Raw genomic sequence first — 17,068 nt, 5'->3', positions numbered from 1 at the left:
TGTTAAAGATGTAACATTGCATCTCCTCAACCACTCCTAAGCAACAGTTATTTCAGTAATACCACAGTAATACTAAAGGGGGCACCCTAGTCTTTGCTTTCACATGTCTACCCTAGGCAGAAGTAGTCTCTTGTGTAGCTGAACGAATGTCAAGGTAACAACATCCATAGCCATAGTCATTGCAATACATTACAATACAATACATTGCAGTGCAAGACAAAACCCACCTCACAACAATGTTTTCTATATTGCAATACAAATGGTGGGACTATTTCCCAGTGCTCTCTCTCTCTCTCTCTCTCTCTCTCTCTCTCTCTCTCTCTCTCTCTCTCCATATATTTTTTCACGTCACTAACTAGAACTTTTTTTTAAAGTTAGCATGGAGCCAATATTTCAATGTGACGTATTTGTGGTTATGATTTTGTTATGAATTGTTTTCACAAATAGTTTTCACAAAGTTAACATCATTAATGGCTACGGTATCAAGCAAGCTACAAGTCTACCATGTTTTAATTGGACAGTGTAATATAACTAACAAAGAATACATTTCAACAGATAAAAATGGTTGATATCAATAATTTTAATATGAATTCATTAATATTTGTAATCATGCTCACGTTATTACAGGGATCGCGTGGGGATCCTGGAGAAATTGGACTTAAGGGCATCTCTGGGTTGTCAGGACCCCAGGTATCACTCCCAGCATCACCTCGAGTGTTATCATGCAACATACGTTCATTAGACATTCTAGTTGGCTAGGAATTTGTCCTTTATCTGCAAGTTATGTTTATGTTAATGTTTATGTTTATGCTATAACAAATCAGAGAGAAAAATAAATATTCCCTTTGGCTATGTTTACACTGCAAAGGAAATACAACCCAATTCCATTTTTTTTATTCCCAAGTGGCAAAAATCAGATATATGTCATACCAGTCTAATCTGGACAGAAGCACATGCAATTGGATATCTTTAGATCCATATGCACCATATGCATATCTGTGAGTGGAACTAAATTGGATATGAATTAGATATCTATTTGGCAGCTGAGTAATATCAGAGATCGCAAACAGAAGTTTGTCACACTTTGCTCATTACTCATCATCATTCTTGAGAACTTGCATTGGTTCTATTGGATTGTTTGAAGGCTGGTTTTGTTGACAGGTTGGAAACAGAACCACCATATAAAATCTGGTTTAAGCAAATTGGATTCAGGCAAAAAAAACACTCAGTCACATCAGCTGATGTGTAAGGAGTATTGGTCAAATTCATTGTTATCAGTTGGTGCTGAGACAATATAAAATACACTTGATGGGCCACATGCAAATGTTAAATATAATGTGTGCATATATGAGGATTTGGGAAATAATTTGTTGTTGAAACATTCAATCAAACAATAAAGCAAGCTACTTTTTGATACATGATCATGGTTACCTTTTCAGAGAGGAAACAAGGAATGGCCAAATTATTGTAAAGATATACAATGTTTAAAAACACAAAGGCCTTTTAAAATCTTATATGGCAGATAAATACATCAAATGATCTAGCATGGTTGTTCTCATAGAACACACTTTTTGCCAAATTCAGCAAACTCCTCATGGTCTTCTAGCTGTCTGTTCTGTAAGCACTAGCACGTGGCGTTGGACCACACTCTAGGCTGTGGAATGATAAACCAAGAGGCTCCTACTGACTTCAAATGTTGCTTTGGGAGTAAGGAAAGGGGGGTGTCATTTCATTGGCTGTTGAGCTCAAATATCAACAAACTTTCTCCAGAATCGCAGACTGAAGCCATCAATAAGAAATCAGGCACATAGTTTAAGAAATAATGTGCCATGAAATGCCTGTATGTCCAGGATACCATATGCTGACTTCTGTAAAATTACACCGCTCAGTTTCACGGTCTCACACTGAGTCAAAACGGTATAATACTGTACAAGATTATTATGAAATCCTTGTTCATAGTTTAATCTTTACTCTTTTCTCTGCCTCTTGGGCTGTTCATCCCTGATACTCCATGTTTTTTTCAGGGACATAGGGGGCCCATAGGTCAGCCAGGACCAATTGGTAACCCTGGTTCTCCTGGACTTCAGGTAAGTGTCTCAGAACCCGTGTAGATCAGAGAATGCAGATTTGCAAATACATTTTGTCAAGATTTCAACACAAATAAAATTCATAGTTACAAAAGCACAAATGTGTCAGCAGTGCAGTCAACAGACCTTGGGGAAAATTGAGTGTTATGGTTGAAGTGTGCGCCGTACATGCAATATATTCACAGATCTGTGAAGGATTGATGAAACTAGGTAAACTGAAGTAGAAGAAAGATGGAAACCAACAGTACCATAATGCAGTGCACTACTGTTGTGTAGGGCCCACCAGGAACTACAGGTCCCCAAGGATCCAGAGGAGGTCCAGGACAGAAGGGAAAGAAGGTTTGTCAACTACATGGCCATCTGTTCACATACTCTTGAACTCCTTACACTCACACAATATTCTCTTGTTGTTTACGGTCATCAGAGCACTACTGTCTTGTTGTTTTATTCTGTCTTGTCTCAAGCCCAATTTGTTAACTTTAGACTTCCTGTTTTTCTGTGTCTTGGTTTAGGGTCAACAAGGAGACTCCGGAGTTAAAGGAGCCATTGGATCAGTGGGCCCTAGAGGACCCCCGGTTTGTCTATTTTAATAGTTCTCGCACTTAAAGATACAGTCAATCGTATTACACACCTCGCTTCCGTGTTCCTGAAGCCATGTGTTGATTGGCTGGAATAGTGTATGGCTAAGTCGGAGCCTCTTTGTTTCCCATTTACAAAGCACGGACTCTGTACGAGTCAGCTAGTGGCAAAGATAAAGCTATGGATTTACCCTCCAAGAAAAACACATAATGATGCAGTTGTGCTGCATGTTTATTAACACGAAAAAAACCCGCAAAATACAAATTCATCACTGATTGTAAGAAAGCCATGACTACTTTAATTTTTTTTCATTTTTTTGCTGAATCAGGGACGGGATGGTAGTCGTGGCGACGGACCTCCTGGACCAAAAGGACCAAAGGTACAACTGAGTAGCTAAACAGGAAATTGAGAAAGACAAGTCATAGAAACTACAGATGATGTTCTATTCTGACGTCTGTCTCTGGCGCGTATGAATTGGCCACCTGGTTGCTTGCTACAGCCTCTTCCATTGTCACAGAGAGAACCTAAAGATTTTTGTGACTTCCAAGTTATGTGCAAATGTATATGATTGAAGTATATTCATGTTTGGTCCCCAATTGATCCTTGTGATGTGGGCAGCAGTCACTTACATTCAGTTTGGTAACATTTAAGTTTACCGTTTATTGTAGTAATAAACTGTTCTTTCATGAACCATCCATTTAACTCTACATGTGCCATGCCATTACTGTGCCACTAGCTTATATACTGCTTGGTAATATTGGAGGTCATTTCATAATTTCATGGAGTCAGATTAATTGTATTTACCACAATATTTACCACTAATGCATTCTTCTTGTCCCATAAACTTCAGACATCCTTAAGCCTTCCAGCTTGGTGTTTTTCCGTCAATTTGGTAACCTTTGCAGCCTTTAAACTATTAAACAATATCCTGCTCAGAGGTATCTCGACATGTATACGGGACATATTTTGACCTGAATTTTTCAGATTTTTATGAACACCACAAGGCACCAGTCAAACCTGGAGTCAATGTTGCATATACTTTTTAATTGAATACCAGTGAGGTGATGTGTGTCGTGAATCTCTGTGGTATGACATGTTATGTAATTTTAACAAACATTACATTTATCAATGCAATCTTTCAAAGGGTGGGACAGGTTTTCCAGGTTTTCCAGGGCTACAAGTAAGTCCTAACTTAAATACTTAATAATTACTAAACAATTTGTGTAAATTAACAGAGAAGACTAAAACATAAATATAATTTGTATTTTCCCCGTAGGGAGAGAATGGGATAAAGGGTAGCGGTGGAGGTCCTGGAACCAATGGAACCAAGGGACGTGGGGTGAGGACTGTCTTGCAACCATTCCAATATTGTTTTTTTTTGTATTATGAAGATATTATTATATCATATTTGTGATTGACCTATAAAATATAAAATCAGGGCAATGCTGGCAACAGTGGTCCCCAAGGTGACCCCGGAACTCCAGGACTATCTGGGCACAGGGTAAGTTAGATTGTTTTTTTATCAACATGATAAACAAGATTGGCATCTTGCAGTGCATCATAAATAAAGATGTACTGTAAGTTCGTGTGTTATGCTAGAAGATCAAAAGGAGAAATAAACTGACTCTGTTGTACTGCACAGAATTTTTTTCTGTCATAAGTTCTCTAATACTGCAGGCCTTTTTATACTGTGTGTGCTAATTTGAAAAATCAGGTCGGAATAAAAGTATCCTGTTTACTTTTCAGGGCTCCAGAGGATTACCAGGACCCAGAGAGATGACTGTATGTTCATTTTTTCATCGTCATTTACTTACATTTGTTTACATTGATGAGACTACATCCCAACTAAGATATAAACACTGTATTTTATAGGGCTGTGAACTGGTCAACTATGTGCGAGACAACTGTGGTATGTTTACATTGTACACAATTGGTATGTGTTGTATCACAGTATACAAATAAATTATAGCTCCATTTCCCATCAAAGGTATAGTCCGCAATTCTAATCCATTACACTTTTTGTCAAATACAGCAAATTGCTCTTCATGGTCTTCTAGCGGTCTACTCTGTGTGTGCATTCAAAAATGCTCCTGTGCTTGTGTTTGAGGATAGAAAAGGGGGATGCAATTCCTTTGGCTGCTGTGCTCAAATATAAAAAAAACTTTTGCCAGAATTGTGAACTGTGCCTTTAAGCCACATATTTTAAGTTGAACAAACTGGTACTCAGGGCGTGATTTGTGGGCTACACTGGGCTGTATGCAATAGATCAGTGGTTCTCAAAGTGGGGGGCGCGCCCCCCTGGGGGGGCGCGAACACTCTCCAGGGGGGGCGCGATGTCACAGACGGAGAAAAAAAAAAAACTAAGTCCGACCTGTCACTGGTTAGTGAAAGCTCCCTCAGTGGCGAAATGCAAGGGGCTGGACTGACCCAAACAAATCAAATACGGTTTTGCTCCTGATCCACCAATCAAAACGGAGTTTTATCATTTGAACGCGAGTTGCACCTAAGTTTCCGAGTATAAAAAAAAACCGCAGGCATTGGTAAGCGCTCACCCTGAGACGACTCTGCAGTTTGTTCAATTTCTCTTGTTTCCTGTATCATTCAGATATTCATTGCTTTATAAACAGTCTTTTTAAAGACTCACTCCTTCCTTAGTAATACCTTACTGCGCTTGCAGTAGGTCTATTCGTAGCCTATTCTAAGGAGTAATTTGCTCCAGTCTTTTGAAAAAGCTCGTAGCCCCGAGAGCTAGCCTAGCTAGCTACCTTTTTCCAACTGCAGCTAGCCCTTTTCTCCTTAACACCTACCTTTACATTTTTGTATCATCCACCGTGTTGCAACAAATAAAACACCAGCACTTGAATACTATTTTGTGCTGTCCCTGTCTACATTGTGTACAGTTAGTTTTGTTTGGAATCATTGCCTAGCACAGCCTTATCCTTATCCATGTCGTTCACAACCACACATACAAGAACACGACGTTGAAATTAGAACCTTATTAACTTCACACACACTGTATCAGCAAACAAACACAACTATGGACACGTTTCTGATTCGTAAAAGTCAGAAAGAGAAGCCTGTGGACTTCTTTAAACATGAACGTGATGGCCTCCAGCAACAACGAACCACCATCTCCAAGCAGTGTCTGGAGGCATCTTATGTAGTTGCTCATAGAATTGCTAAGCTTGGCCAACCCCATACAATTGCCGAAACACGGATTTTGCCGGCCGCGCAAGACGTGTAGAATAGGAGCTAAACTCAGCGCAATACTTATGTCAAATGACATTGTATCACCCCGAATATCAGAAATCAGTTTGGGTCCTATTTCAAAGAGGACTACCGTTCATTCGCCTAAGTTCGGGATCCATTTCTCTGCTCAGCAGACGAGCTGTCAATAGACATGGAAGAGCAGCTGAAGAGTGACAGTAGACTTAAGCATCTCCCCTATTTCGTCATTCTGGATAGCAATGATCAGCTTTGCGACATAGCCTTAAAAATGCGCCTCCTTTTCGCGATTTGAGAACCTTTGCAGTGCAAAGCAGGCTCATGTCTCACATTGACAGACCTGTAGGATTTTTTTTGTAAAGATCACAAGAGGCCCATAATAATAACAGTATCCAAATGATAGCAATAATAACACTAATTATTATTATGATAATAATACAATAATAATAATTGGTCGATAATCATTAATTATAATAATAATAACATAATGATGGTGATAATAATGAATAGCCTACTAATAGGCCTACTATTACTGATAATAATAATAATAATAATAATAATAATAATAATAATAATAATAATAAATAGTTGAATATAATATAAGGCTATGGGCCTAACAATAGCCTAACCTTGACATGTCAGGCCTATCAATAACAATATGCTATCTATCTATCTATCTATCTATCTATCTATCTATATATGGTGGTGTAGTTGAGGGTGGTGGCGGCGGGCCGCGCGCTGGGGGGGCCCCAACTACCCCTAACCAGCTTTGGGGGGGCCCAGCTTGCAAAAGTTTGAGAACCCCTGCAATAGATTATGAAGCCTTGCAGCTGTTAAAGCTTGCTGGCTTAAATAGATAACACAAAGGCCAGGTGTGCAAGGCAAGTGCTGGCCAGCGGTTTGCTTATGTGATTCCTACTAGATGTTTTTAGTGTGATGCATTTAGTCCCTACCGGAGATAAAATGTATTCAGCAGAGGAAGGGATATACAGACCAGGGGTGGGGGGGGGGGTGGGGGGGGTGGGGGTGGGGGGTCCCCTGGTAAATTGCACCCTGCTTGTACTTCATATCACATTGAAACGATTGAAATATAATGTTCTGTGTTCCGTGATATTTTGTATTTTACAGTTAAGAGGTTTTGACTAATTGTCTGTGATCTCTTCCTCTTAAATAGCTTGCAGTATGGGTAAGTCAATTTATTTGAACAGTGCTATAATTTATATGAAAGAGTGTAGCTTCAACATGTAGGCCTACCTAAGGAATGCTAAGGAGTCCTTGCCGCACAGTATATTTTCAGAATCTTACCAATGTTATTATCTAAGCCCTTTAAAGCTCCTCGAATCAAAATGTACCACTGTAGATTTTCCATAACTTTGACACATCTCTCATCAACAAATATTTAATAAATGCTGAAATGCCCCTCTGCACCCTCACTGGCCTTGCAGTGGCAGGGCAACAGCCTTTGGGTGGTGCAAGGGCTTCATTCGCTTTGCTGATCACACCTAGGGAGATGTGGAGTAAAGACACGTTGTCCTCCTGAAGAAAGGCTTGCATTCGCTACCATGCTGCTTGTGCTTGCCTTGAGTCTGCTCATTTTGTGCTTTGTTATCAGATTTCAGCTCACTTATAAGGCCTATATTTGTTGATACTGCTATTGTCTGTCTCCATTTTATGCTGTGTAGCACATTGCAGTGCTTATAACCACTCATTTTGTATCGTTCTTATATGGGATGTTTTTCTGTTGTTCTCAGGTCACAAGGACTGCCCAGCCTACCCCACTGAGCTGGTAATAGCCCTCGACATGTCCGAGGACGTGACCGCTGAGGTGTTTGAAAGGATGCGTGCCACTGTCCATCATTTACTGGAGGACATCTCCATTGCTGAGAGCAACTGCCCCAGGGGCGCGCGGGTGGCAGTTGTCTCCTTCAGCTCCAGTGTCAAGTACCTGATTCGGTTCTCAGACTACCAACGTAAGAAGCATCTCCTCACCGAGGTGAACAACATTGCCCTCGAACGCACGTCCAGCCGCCGCAACATTGGGGCGGCCATGCGCTTCGTGGCCAGACATGTCTTTAAACGCACGAGAAAGGGCCTGCTGATGCGGAAGGTGGCAGTCTTCATCACCAACGGGGCCTCTCAGGATGTCGACGCAATTAACACCGCTGTCCTGGAGATTAAAGCCCACGACATTCACCCTGCTGTCATCTCCTTCAAGAATGTCCCTAATGTCTTAAAGGCTTTAGAGGTAAGCTGAGGGAAAAGATGTAAAACAAGGGAAAAGGTTATGACTCCTGGTCATGGGAAGGCAGACCTCTGACTTGTAAAGTTATAAGGAAAGATATGTAGTATGAGCTCATGCATTGGTATTTATTTGACTGCAAACTTCATGATACTCTGATAACTGACCTTACTTTATATGTACATTTCCAAATAGTATTTGGTCAACATCCTTATGTTTGTCACTAAGCACTCTTTGATGTTACACAGGCTGATGAAACCCACAGCTTTATAGTGAAACTGGTGGAGAGTCATCAAGAACTGAAACCGCAGTTGAGTGAGGTTCAAAATTGTATAATATGCTTCGGTAAGCCAGCATGATTATTCCTCTTACTTGCATAATAAGTATGCATTTATGTGTATGTACTGTATATAAGGCCAGTTTATAATAGCCTAAATTACTTTTCCTAGTAAAAATGTACATTTCAAATAGCTGTGTGTTATGTCTGCAAAGTATAGCTGGAAATGGGACTTTTATCTCTCTAGATACATAACCACTATTATTTTATGCACTGTTTGTTCATCTGAATCTGAATGAGGTACAGATTCAGATTTCTTTACTTTCATCAACATTGTGGCAGCTGTGGAATATTAGTTATATTTCAAAAGAAACAATTCTGGCTATTTGTGATAGTGAAGTTATTATACAGCTCTTCGGAATGCTCCAAAAAGTTTCCTTGATTTTGAATGGGCCACCCCAACATTCGCAGGTCTGTAATTTCTCTATAATGACCGCTGCGAAAAATGTATGACTGCTGTCATTGGCAACAGGTTTTGTGCTTCTAATTCACATCTTTCATATCATTCCGCAAGTAGCTCGGTCATTTAACGTAGCGGAAAGTCATTGTAACTTGAAGTCAGCCAGTAATGGGTTGCTACGCAACACCTGAAACTTTAAAGTTCTAAATCCATTTAGGACGAAACAAGACCGCTCCGCTGCACGTCAGGGTCCTGTTCCTCCCGTCGGGATTTATCTTTCAATAATGACCACCGGACTTTACATTATCCCTTACATATTGTAGCCTTAGCATGAATGATTTAAAGGGCTCACAGTTTGAAAATGTGCTCTTCTTTTCACTCATTTCAGATCCTTGTAAAAAAGAATCAAGCTGTTCCAATGTGAACAAAGCTCCAGCTCCTATCCAAGTAGACCTGGATCTGGCTGTGTTGGTGGACGGGTCACGCAATGTACGAGCAGACCAGTATGAGGGCATGAAGGAGCTGCTGGGTTCAGTGATAGAGCAGATAGCTGTGAGCAGTCAGCCATCCAGGTCTGATAAGCAGGCCAGGGTTGCCCTGTATCAGCAGGTCCCCAGCTCATATGCACCCACAGCAGGACAGGTTCCTGTCCAACAGGAGTTTGACTTCATGAGGTATAAGGACAGCGGTTTAATAAAAAGCCACATTTTCCAGAGTATGCAGCAGCTTGGTGGGTCCTCTGGGTTGGGATATGCAGTGGAGTGGGTCATCACAAGAAGCCTCCTGACAGCCGCAAAGCCACGGAAGAACAAAATGGTGCTGGCCATTGTTGGTGGGGAAACGAGCTACTGGGATAGAGCCCAGCTTGATTTTGCTGCCAAATTAGCAAGATGTCAGGGTGTGGTGCTGTTCACTCTGACTGTTGGGGACAGCTTCAACAGCACTCAAGTGGAGGAACTTGCCAGCCTACCCTTGGATCAACATGTGGTCCACCTGGGAGAAGTGAAACGAGGAGAGCGGGAGTACGCCAATCGCTTCTTGCGAGTATTCCTGAGCTTCCTTAAGAGTAAGGAATCCCAATTGTGGAAGTTAAAAAGACATCTGTTCAAGATGTATAAGTTACAGACATCTAGAACCAATGTAGTAGTAGCATAGATATATATATAAAGGCTAGATGTCTTGTCCAACGGAGTCGAACCATAGCGGCCATCTTGCCCCAGTCAGCTCGCTCACCCATAACATTGTGTTGGTAGTGGTATGTACTTTTTAAATAACCATAACTTGCTCAATTTTCAACCGATTTACAAATGGTTTGGTTTCTTACAAACGTTATTAACGTGGTTATAATTCGGGATGAAAATAAACGTAATTATTCATAAGTATGCAGTGTCATAACTACATCTCTGACGGTTATAACTAACCAACCCGTTTAAAAATCGGTTGAAAATTGAGCAAGTTAGGGTTATTTAAAAAGTACATACCACTACCAACTCAATGTGATGGGTGAGCGAGCTGACTGGGGCAAGATGGCCGCTATGTGCGGACGTTCAACTCCGTTGGCCGGCAACGCGGACGAGACATCTAGCCTTTATATATATATCTATGAGTAGAAGTACCTGCTGATACTCGTCATTTATATCTGAGGAAGCCTGGCTTCCGCTAGGAGCCACTACTGTAGCTTAGGTATTTAGCAGACGCTTAAGTACAAAGTGACAAATACAATGAGAATATCTCTGTATGTATTTATGTAAATGTATGTAATGTGTGTGTACATATGTCTAATGCATGTTTGTGTATGTATGTCATCTATGTAATTGTGAGCCTACACTTATCTTGTTTTGTTTGTAGTGTATTGTTATTGTTTGTATTGTTATTTATATGCAACATATTTGTTTTACACGCAATACAATTAACTATGTTTTTTATATTCGGCTCTATGCTACAACATACACAGGGGGAATCAACACATACTCTATCCCATCTGAGCACTGGATGTGTCAGCATTTCCAGCAACAGATAGACGAAGGGTTGACCAGTGTTCTGTTAGAGAGGTAAGATGTGACACTGATTTCACACAAGTTCACACTTTCAGTTTTATTCAATATTCAGTTTAATACATCGTATCGTGCCATCTGATTGGAGTTAATGAGCTCAAAAGAGCAGTGAACTATTTTCACTTAACTAGATTCCATGTTTTGACTCAAGGCTCAGTGAATTACTGAAAAGTACTGTGTACATGTTCAGTGGGCAGCCTACCATATCTGGCAAGGAACTGCAGATCCATATGAATGCTAAATAAAATGTGTGCTTTTTCCATCAGCATCCCATGGCCTACTCCCAACTATAACCAACAAGCAACCAAATTCCGTTTTGATCAGACAAAGACCTTTGACAAAACAGGACATGGAGGTATAGAACACTCAGGCCGTGGAGACACCAGTGGTATGCTTTCTGTTCATCGCTCTCAGTCTCATGGCCTGCATGACTCAACCTCATGACATCTAGGGCAGGAATCATGTGCTCGTCGAGTTTAACTATCTCTCCAATTATGTCTCCATGGACGTGATCAGACAGCATAAACTGTAAATGTATAATTGTCTTGTTGTGTCACCATATAGAATATTAATATGCATGACACATTTGAATTATTTTCTCATAAACTTAGACTAATTGAACATAAAAGCCAAATGAGTGGATTGGCGCTCACCCTTCTTGTTACGACTCTGAGTAGTGAAGGACCCACTAGCAGACAACAAAGCTCAAGGTTCAGAGTTTTAATAAAGTTCTAAGGCAACAATCCAAAGGGAATAGTCAACAGGCAGGCAAAGGTCAAAAATCCAATAATCAAACAGAGTCCAAGGCAGCAGTATCCAAAATACAGAATCCAAACAGGGTCAGGTCAAGAATCAGGCAAAGGTCAAAAACACAGGCAAACAGGATATAGCAGACTTACTAAATGCTGGAAAGGCACAGGTAAAAACTGGCCAGATCTGGCAGAGAGTGAAAGGCACATTGGGCTTAAATACCCACAAACCAATTGCAACAAACAGAAATCAGGTGTGCACACAAAATGGCGGAGTCAGAGACACATATTATTTCAAAACAAAGACAGAAAGCACATGACACCCCCACATGATCAAAATGTAAACAAAAAGCACATGACACCACCACATGATCAAAATGTAAACAAAAAGCACATGTTGCCAGAAAAACCAGAACTCAAACACCAGAACACTTCTGCTACAGTGGTTGTGATGGTAAAAGGAAGCAGTATAATACAGAAAGTAAATGTTTGTACTGTAGATACGGAAAGTTGAATACCTCTCATCCTCACAAACATGATTGTGGACTTTGTTTGTACACTGTCTAAACAAACCCTAATATAATTGGTTTAGTAATCACACTTTAAGAACTTCCTTTGCACAATAACAGTCATTTTAAGGTTTGCTATCAGATGGTGGTCTTGCATACTGCATGGACATACTTCCATTAAACTGACATTAAATAATTAATAAACTGCTAACTGTAATACCACAAAACTAGTAAAAATAAATAAATAAACTGTAAATAGCCTCCTGTCTGACTATATCTAAAATAGCATGTTACTCTTGTACCACAATAGAATCAATCAATTCATAGAATACATAATGTATCAATATTTGCAATGCAGTAACACTTCCACTTCTCCTTCAAGCATTCATTTCAGTGTCTCACCATGGGATACGCCCCCTTCGTGTATTCCTCAGAAGCCTTTATACCAATACTCCAGCCCTAGGATAGAGCCCACCTCACTATTTAACAGGGCGACATAGCCTCATTGGGTCATTCAAAAATCTCTTCCCACAATCTCGACTTGCGGTCTTCTGGCTGAACGTCCAGTTTAACCGTCCACGGACAGAGCGAATTCTCGTCAACGGCGCTGGATATTTTCAAGCCAGGAAGAAGGACGAAATACCTCAGGCTTCACCATAGCCCATATACAGTCAAGCTAGCTGGCTTGTCTCCAAACAACGGCAATACTTGTTCGCTTGTCGGCTAACTCTAAACTATCCGAAGACAAACTGTTGAAGCTAGGTCACCCCACCTCCCTTCTTCGAGCCATACTTCTGGACCTACATTTAGTACATTTAGTAGACCAGCTAGATGGCTGCAGCAATGCAAAGCTGTCGAAACAGGATCTCCAGCAAGGACACACACTGGGTTTGCTATACCGGCTGAAATGCTTGAAATCTTTAACCCCTATCCAGAGAGGTTGGCACTAAGGGCCTGGCCTGTGAGTGGATTAATTTGAGCACATGTGGCTTGCTGCCTGATGTGCTTAAGACCATTCAGATCGCCAGGGCCCTGTCAACGTTATGATTGTAATGATTGCTGGTGCGGTATTACAAATGAGCTCCCTTTTCAATGCTCTGTAGCAGTTATATTGTCGTTCCTACAGAATTTAATTGAAAAGGAAACCCTTTTCTTAGGGCCTTTTCAACTGTTGAGATGTTCTTGGCAGCTCTCTCTGTATGCCATGTTGGCTTTGAGGGTAAATAAGTGGGCCAACACCCACTGGTGTGCCATTTTATGAAGGGAGCGCATCGCACACTCCCAATTTCAAAGACGCTTTCCCCATCATGAGCGCTGTCCATGGTGCTGGACGTTATGTCAGTCCCACCCTTTGAGCCGCTCACCGGCGTAGGACGGAAGATATTGTCATTTAAGACAGCGTTGGTGTCAGCAAAACACTCCCTGTGTGCACTGTGTGCAGTTCACGCCGGGCAACTCTAAACTAGGAAGATGTGTCCTTGTTTAGAATGACCCGATGATGCTGTGCTACTCTGTTAAATAGTGGGGCGGGTCATAACCTCAGACACAAGCGCCATGACTGCCAGCCAATAGGGCTGACGAATTAGTATTAAAGGTTTCTGAGGAAAGGGTGTATCCCATAGTGAGACACCTCACTTGCGAGAGTAACCAAAAGTTTCCAATGGTTTATAGTAAATCACTTTATTTAACTTCACTGTAGTCTGTAGATCTTTGTCTATGGCCACTTTAGTGTTCTTCTGACCTGACTTTGGCTGGTTTATGATTTGTGTTCACAGACTTTGACATATTCCAGCAGAGACAGGATGCAACAACACTGCAGGGTAGTGAAGTCCTCTCTCAAGGTATCTTAAGTACTCTCTGCAAAGTATACACTAAACTCTACAGTATTCCACTAAAAAGTCCTTATCTTTGAAACTAAATATTGCATAGCATCTACAGAACTATGTAGTTAATACATCTAAATATTTGTAAAATGCCAGTTCCAAACATTAAAATACATATGTACTTACTTAATTCATTGATATCACATTTTTGTATCACAAACTGTATAAGCATCACACACATCAACATTTTTTGCTTCTCTTTTGCAGATGTGTGCACCCTTAGAAAAGACGGGGGAAGGTGCCGGGAGTTCACTCTGAAGTGGTATTACGACACAGTGCAAAATGAATGCCTTCATTTCTGGTATGGCGGTTGTGATGGCAATGGAAACCGCTTCAGAACCAAGGCAGACTGCAAGGCTCGCTGTATGAGGACACATTAAATGCACATTAAAAACAACCACATTAATATTCAGTATAGCCAGGTGTAGTCAACTGTCCTTGGTGGTGCAAGATAAGTATGTATAGTTTGTTTTCACTGTCCCAATTTTTTATATTTTATTTTTAGTACACTGGAGAAGATGTTAAATTCCTTGTGCTTTTGGTTGGGGACTTCCCACTGCAGCCAAACCTCTCACTATCCTATGCAAGTACTCATACCCAACAACCAAGCTTAAGTTACACAAAGGGGTGCACTTCAACTATCATACCAATAATTACCAATACCTAACAACAACAAGAAATATACCTTTGTGACCATTTCATTGAGGTTATCAAGTGGGCACCTTCCTTCATCAGTGTTTTGTTGAACCTTCAGAAGGCTCAACAGTGGTCTCTGGCATCCCAGAGCTACCACCCCTTCATACTCACGATGGGTTAGGACACGTCAATATCAGACACAGCAACAGAATACACCTCAAGACACACCCAAGTATTACTGAGAGACTTCCCCACAACAAGAATGATCGAATGCCAGTCTAACCAGGTTCTTCAGCTATACTTGCTTTAAGTATGCCATTTTCAGCCACACTTATGCCCTGTAGATTAAGGTGGCTTTAAATATGCCGTCTTCAGCTATACTTATTGATGCAGGCTCTAGAAGATCTGGCAAAGTATGTCAAAGTATGCCAGCATGCCAACTTCCAGAACATCTTGCAACATCAGACTTCTTCACGTAATACAGGTTAATCCCATTTTCTAATTCTATGATGAACTGCCATTACTTCTCTGGCACAGTTTTTTAATTATTAAACCTCAGATTTAGTTTCATCTGCATTGTGTACTAATGTACTGTAGACACAGTAATTAAACAAAGGTGAGACACATTCAACCAATGTAGTAACTCTGATGCAGGATATAGGCCTATAGCAACACTTACTAACGGCTTTTAGTAGCAAAAAGTATTTTATTGGAAGAACATAAAGTTAATAATGTGACATTATTTCAAACTGTATTTGCTAGGCTGTTTCACTAGGCGGCTTTAAATTACTGTCTTTTGACAATTGTCATAACATACTATAATATTGATATCCAGAATAATAACAACTCGATTTAAACAAAAGATTACATTGGTATCCCTAGTATTATTTCAAATCTGTTGTACTTATTATATCTATTTTGGCCTAGTTACAATAAATCATGTCTAAAATCTAAGATTCTGTAATCTAATCTAATGTGGAATAAAACATTGTGAAAACGTAAGATTGTTACTTGTTTAATACTTTGGTGCTGTTCACTGGTGTTGAATGTCAATTGCGAATAAAGTCAAGTAAAAAAAAAAACACTTTCCTGTTTTGTGAATTGTATTGATATGCTAATATGTAAAAAAAAAAAAAAACATATATGTATGTTTGTGTTAAAGATGCAGTCTGTGATTCAGTTTCCTAAAAGGTATAGCTGTAACATAGTTGCTATAACCCTGGCCTCTCCTGCCACTGTATACAGTATCTTCTACAACAGCAGACACCTACTTGAACACCTTCATCCAAGCACTTCATCTCGTCCTACGCAATCCAAATGACGTCTGGGGATTCCACCAACATGTAGTGAGACATTCAAGTGAAGATTCTTTTATTCGTTTTAATATGTAGTGAAGTGGATAGTCCAGACTATTTCACCAAATTCCATGGGTTGATGGAGATCTTTATATAGATCCATCCTGATTGTTGGAGGGGTTATAAATATACATACACACGGAATTCGTTTTTGGTTTCATTTTTCACTATTTGAATGTTAATGCTATTGTTAAGTAAGTGAAATTCATTTCAATTCAGAGTCCAATACATTATTTAGCAAGGATTAGCACACCCCATCTAGGGGTTCATGGGTAGCGTCCCCTGTTAGCAGTTTGGTAGATGCCACATCTTCGAGGGAGACATGTTTGAGAAGTGCCAAATGAGATTGATTTGTTCTTCTCATACTGAATAATTTTGCGGTAAAACATCTGCAGGCAAAGCAGTGGTGTTGCTGATTTATTTCCTGTGTTTGAGCATATTGAAGTCTGCTACAGATATAATGTGAGTTAACATATTTCCCCTAGATGCATTCATCAAGTTCGTATACTGTATACCAGCCCAGTTATGAACACATGAAACTGTCACTGGTAGTCCACAGCCGGACCTAGGCGCTACAGTATTATTAACCACCTTTCAATCTCAGACGAAAATGGGATTTCAATTACAAAGCCTACTTGAACAGTTAATAAATGGGCTAAGAACTGAAGTTGTTGAGCCTAGGATCACAGACAATGGAGAATGGAGATTTTGCTACTATCTAGCTAGCTTACATATCATGGCTAATAAAACAAACTGCAATTAGCTCATACAGTATACTGACTATGTTGGTAAAGTCAACACATAGGTTATGTAGTATAGTCAACACAAAACAGAACAAATAAGAACTCTAAATAAAGGAATACGTTTATTTTAGCTCTAGCTTTCCAGATGTTTCGAATGACAAAGTAACCTAGCTATTGTATTATTAACATAGCCTGCAGATTGTCAACCTAGATTCTAGGTCCTAGAATAACAATAGTTGTCTTTGAATACAGCAGCTAGCCAACAAAACAAT

The 17,068-nt window shown here is 40.2% G+C and overlaps 1 protein-coding gene across 1 annotated transcript; it reads left to right on the top strand.

The window, feature by feature from the left end:
• Positions 1-470: 470 nt before the first annotated feature.
• On the top strand, positions 471-16,030 carry LOC105908880 (collagen alpha-6(VI) chain-like). Its single transcript, XM_031576943.2, has 18 exons — positions 471-479; positions 628-690; positions 2,025-2,087; positions 2,364-2,426; positions 2,600-2,662; positions 2,995-3,045; positions 3,811-3,846; positions 3,943-4,005; positions 4,105-4,167; positions 4,413-4,448; positions 4,539-4,575; positions 7,643-8,136; positions 8,379-8,445; positions 9,256-9,933; positions 10,822-10,918; positions 11,188-11,309; positions 13,955-14,020; positions 14,270-16,030. The coding sequence occupies exons 1-18, from the start codon at positions 471-473 to the stop codon at positions 14,440-14,442; spliced, it is 2,244 nt and encodes a 747-aa protein (XP_031432803.2). The 3' UTR covers positions 14,443-16,030.
• The last annotated feature ends 1,038 nt before the right edge of the window (positions 16,031-17,068 follow it).

The sequence above is a fragment of the Clupea harengus genome, chromosome 11 (genome assembly GCF_900700415.2).
Source record: "Clupea harengus chromosome 11, Ch_v2.0.2, whole genome shotgun sequence".
Classification (NCBI taxonomy): domain Eukaryota; kingdom Metazoa; phylum Chordata; class Actinopteri; order Clupeiformes; family Clupeidae; genus Clupea; species Clupea harengus.
Note: the sequence above shows the minus strand (reverse complement) of the source record. Positions and strands in the feature narration are given on the sequence as shown.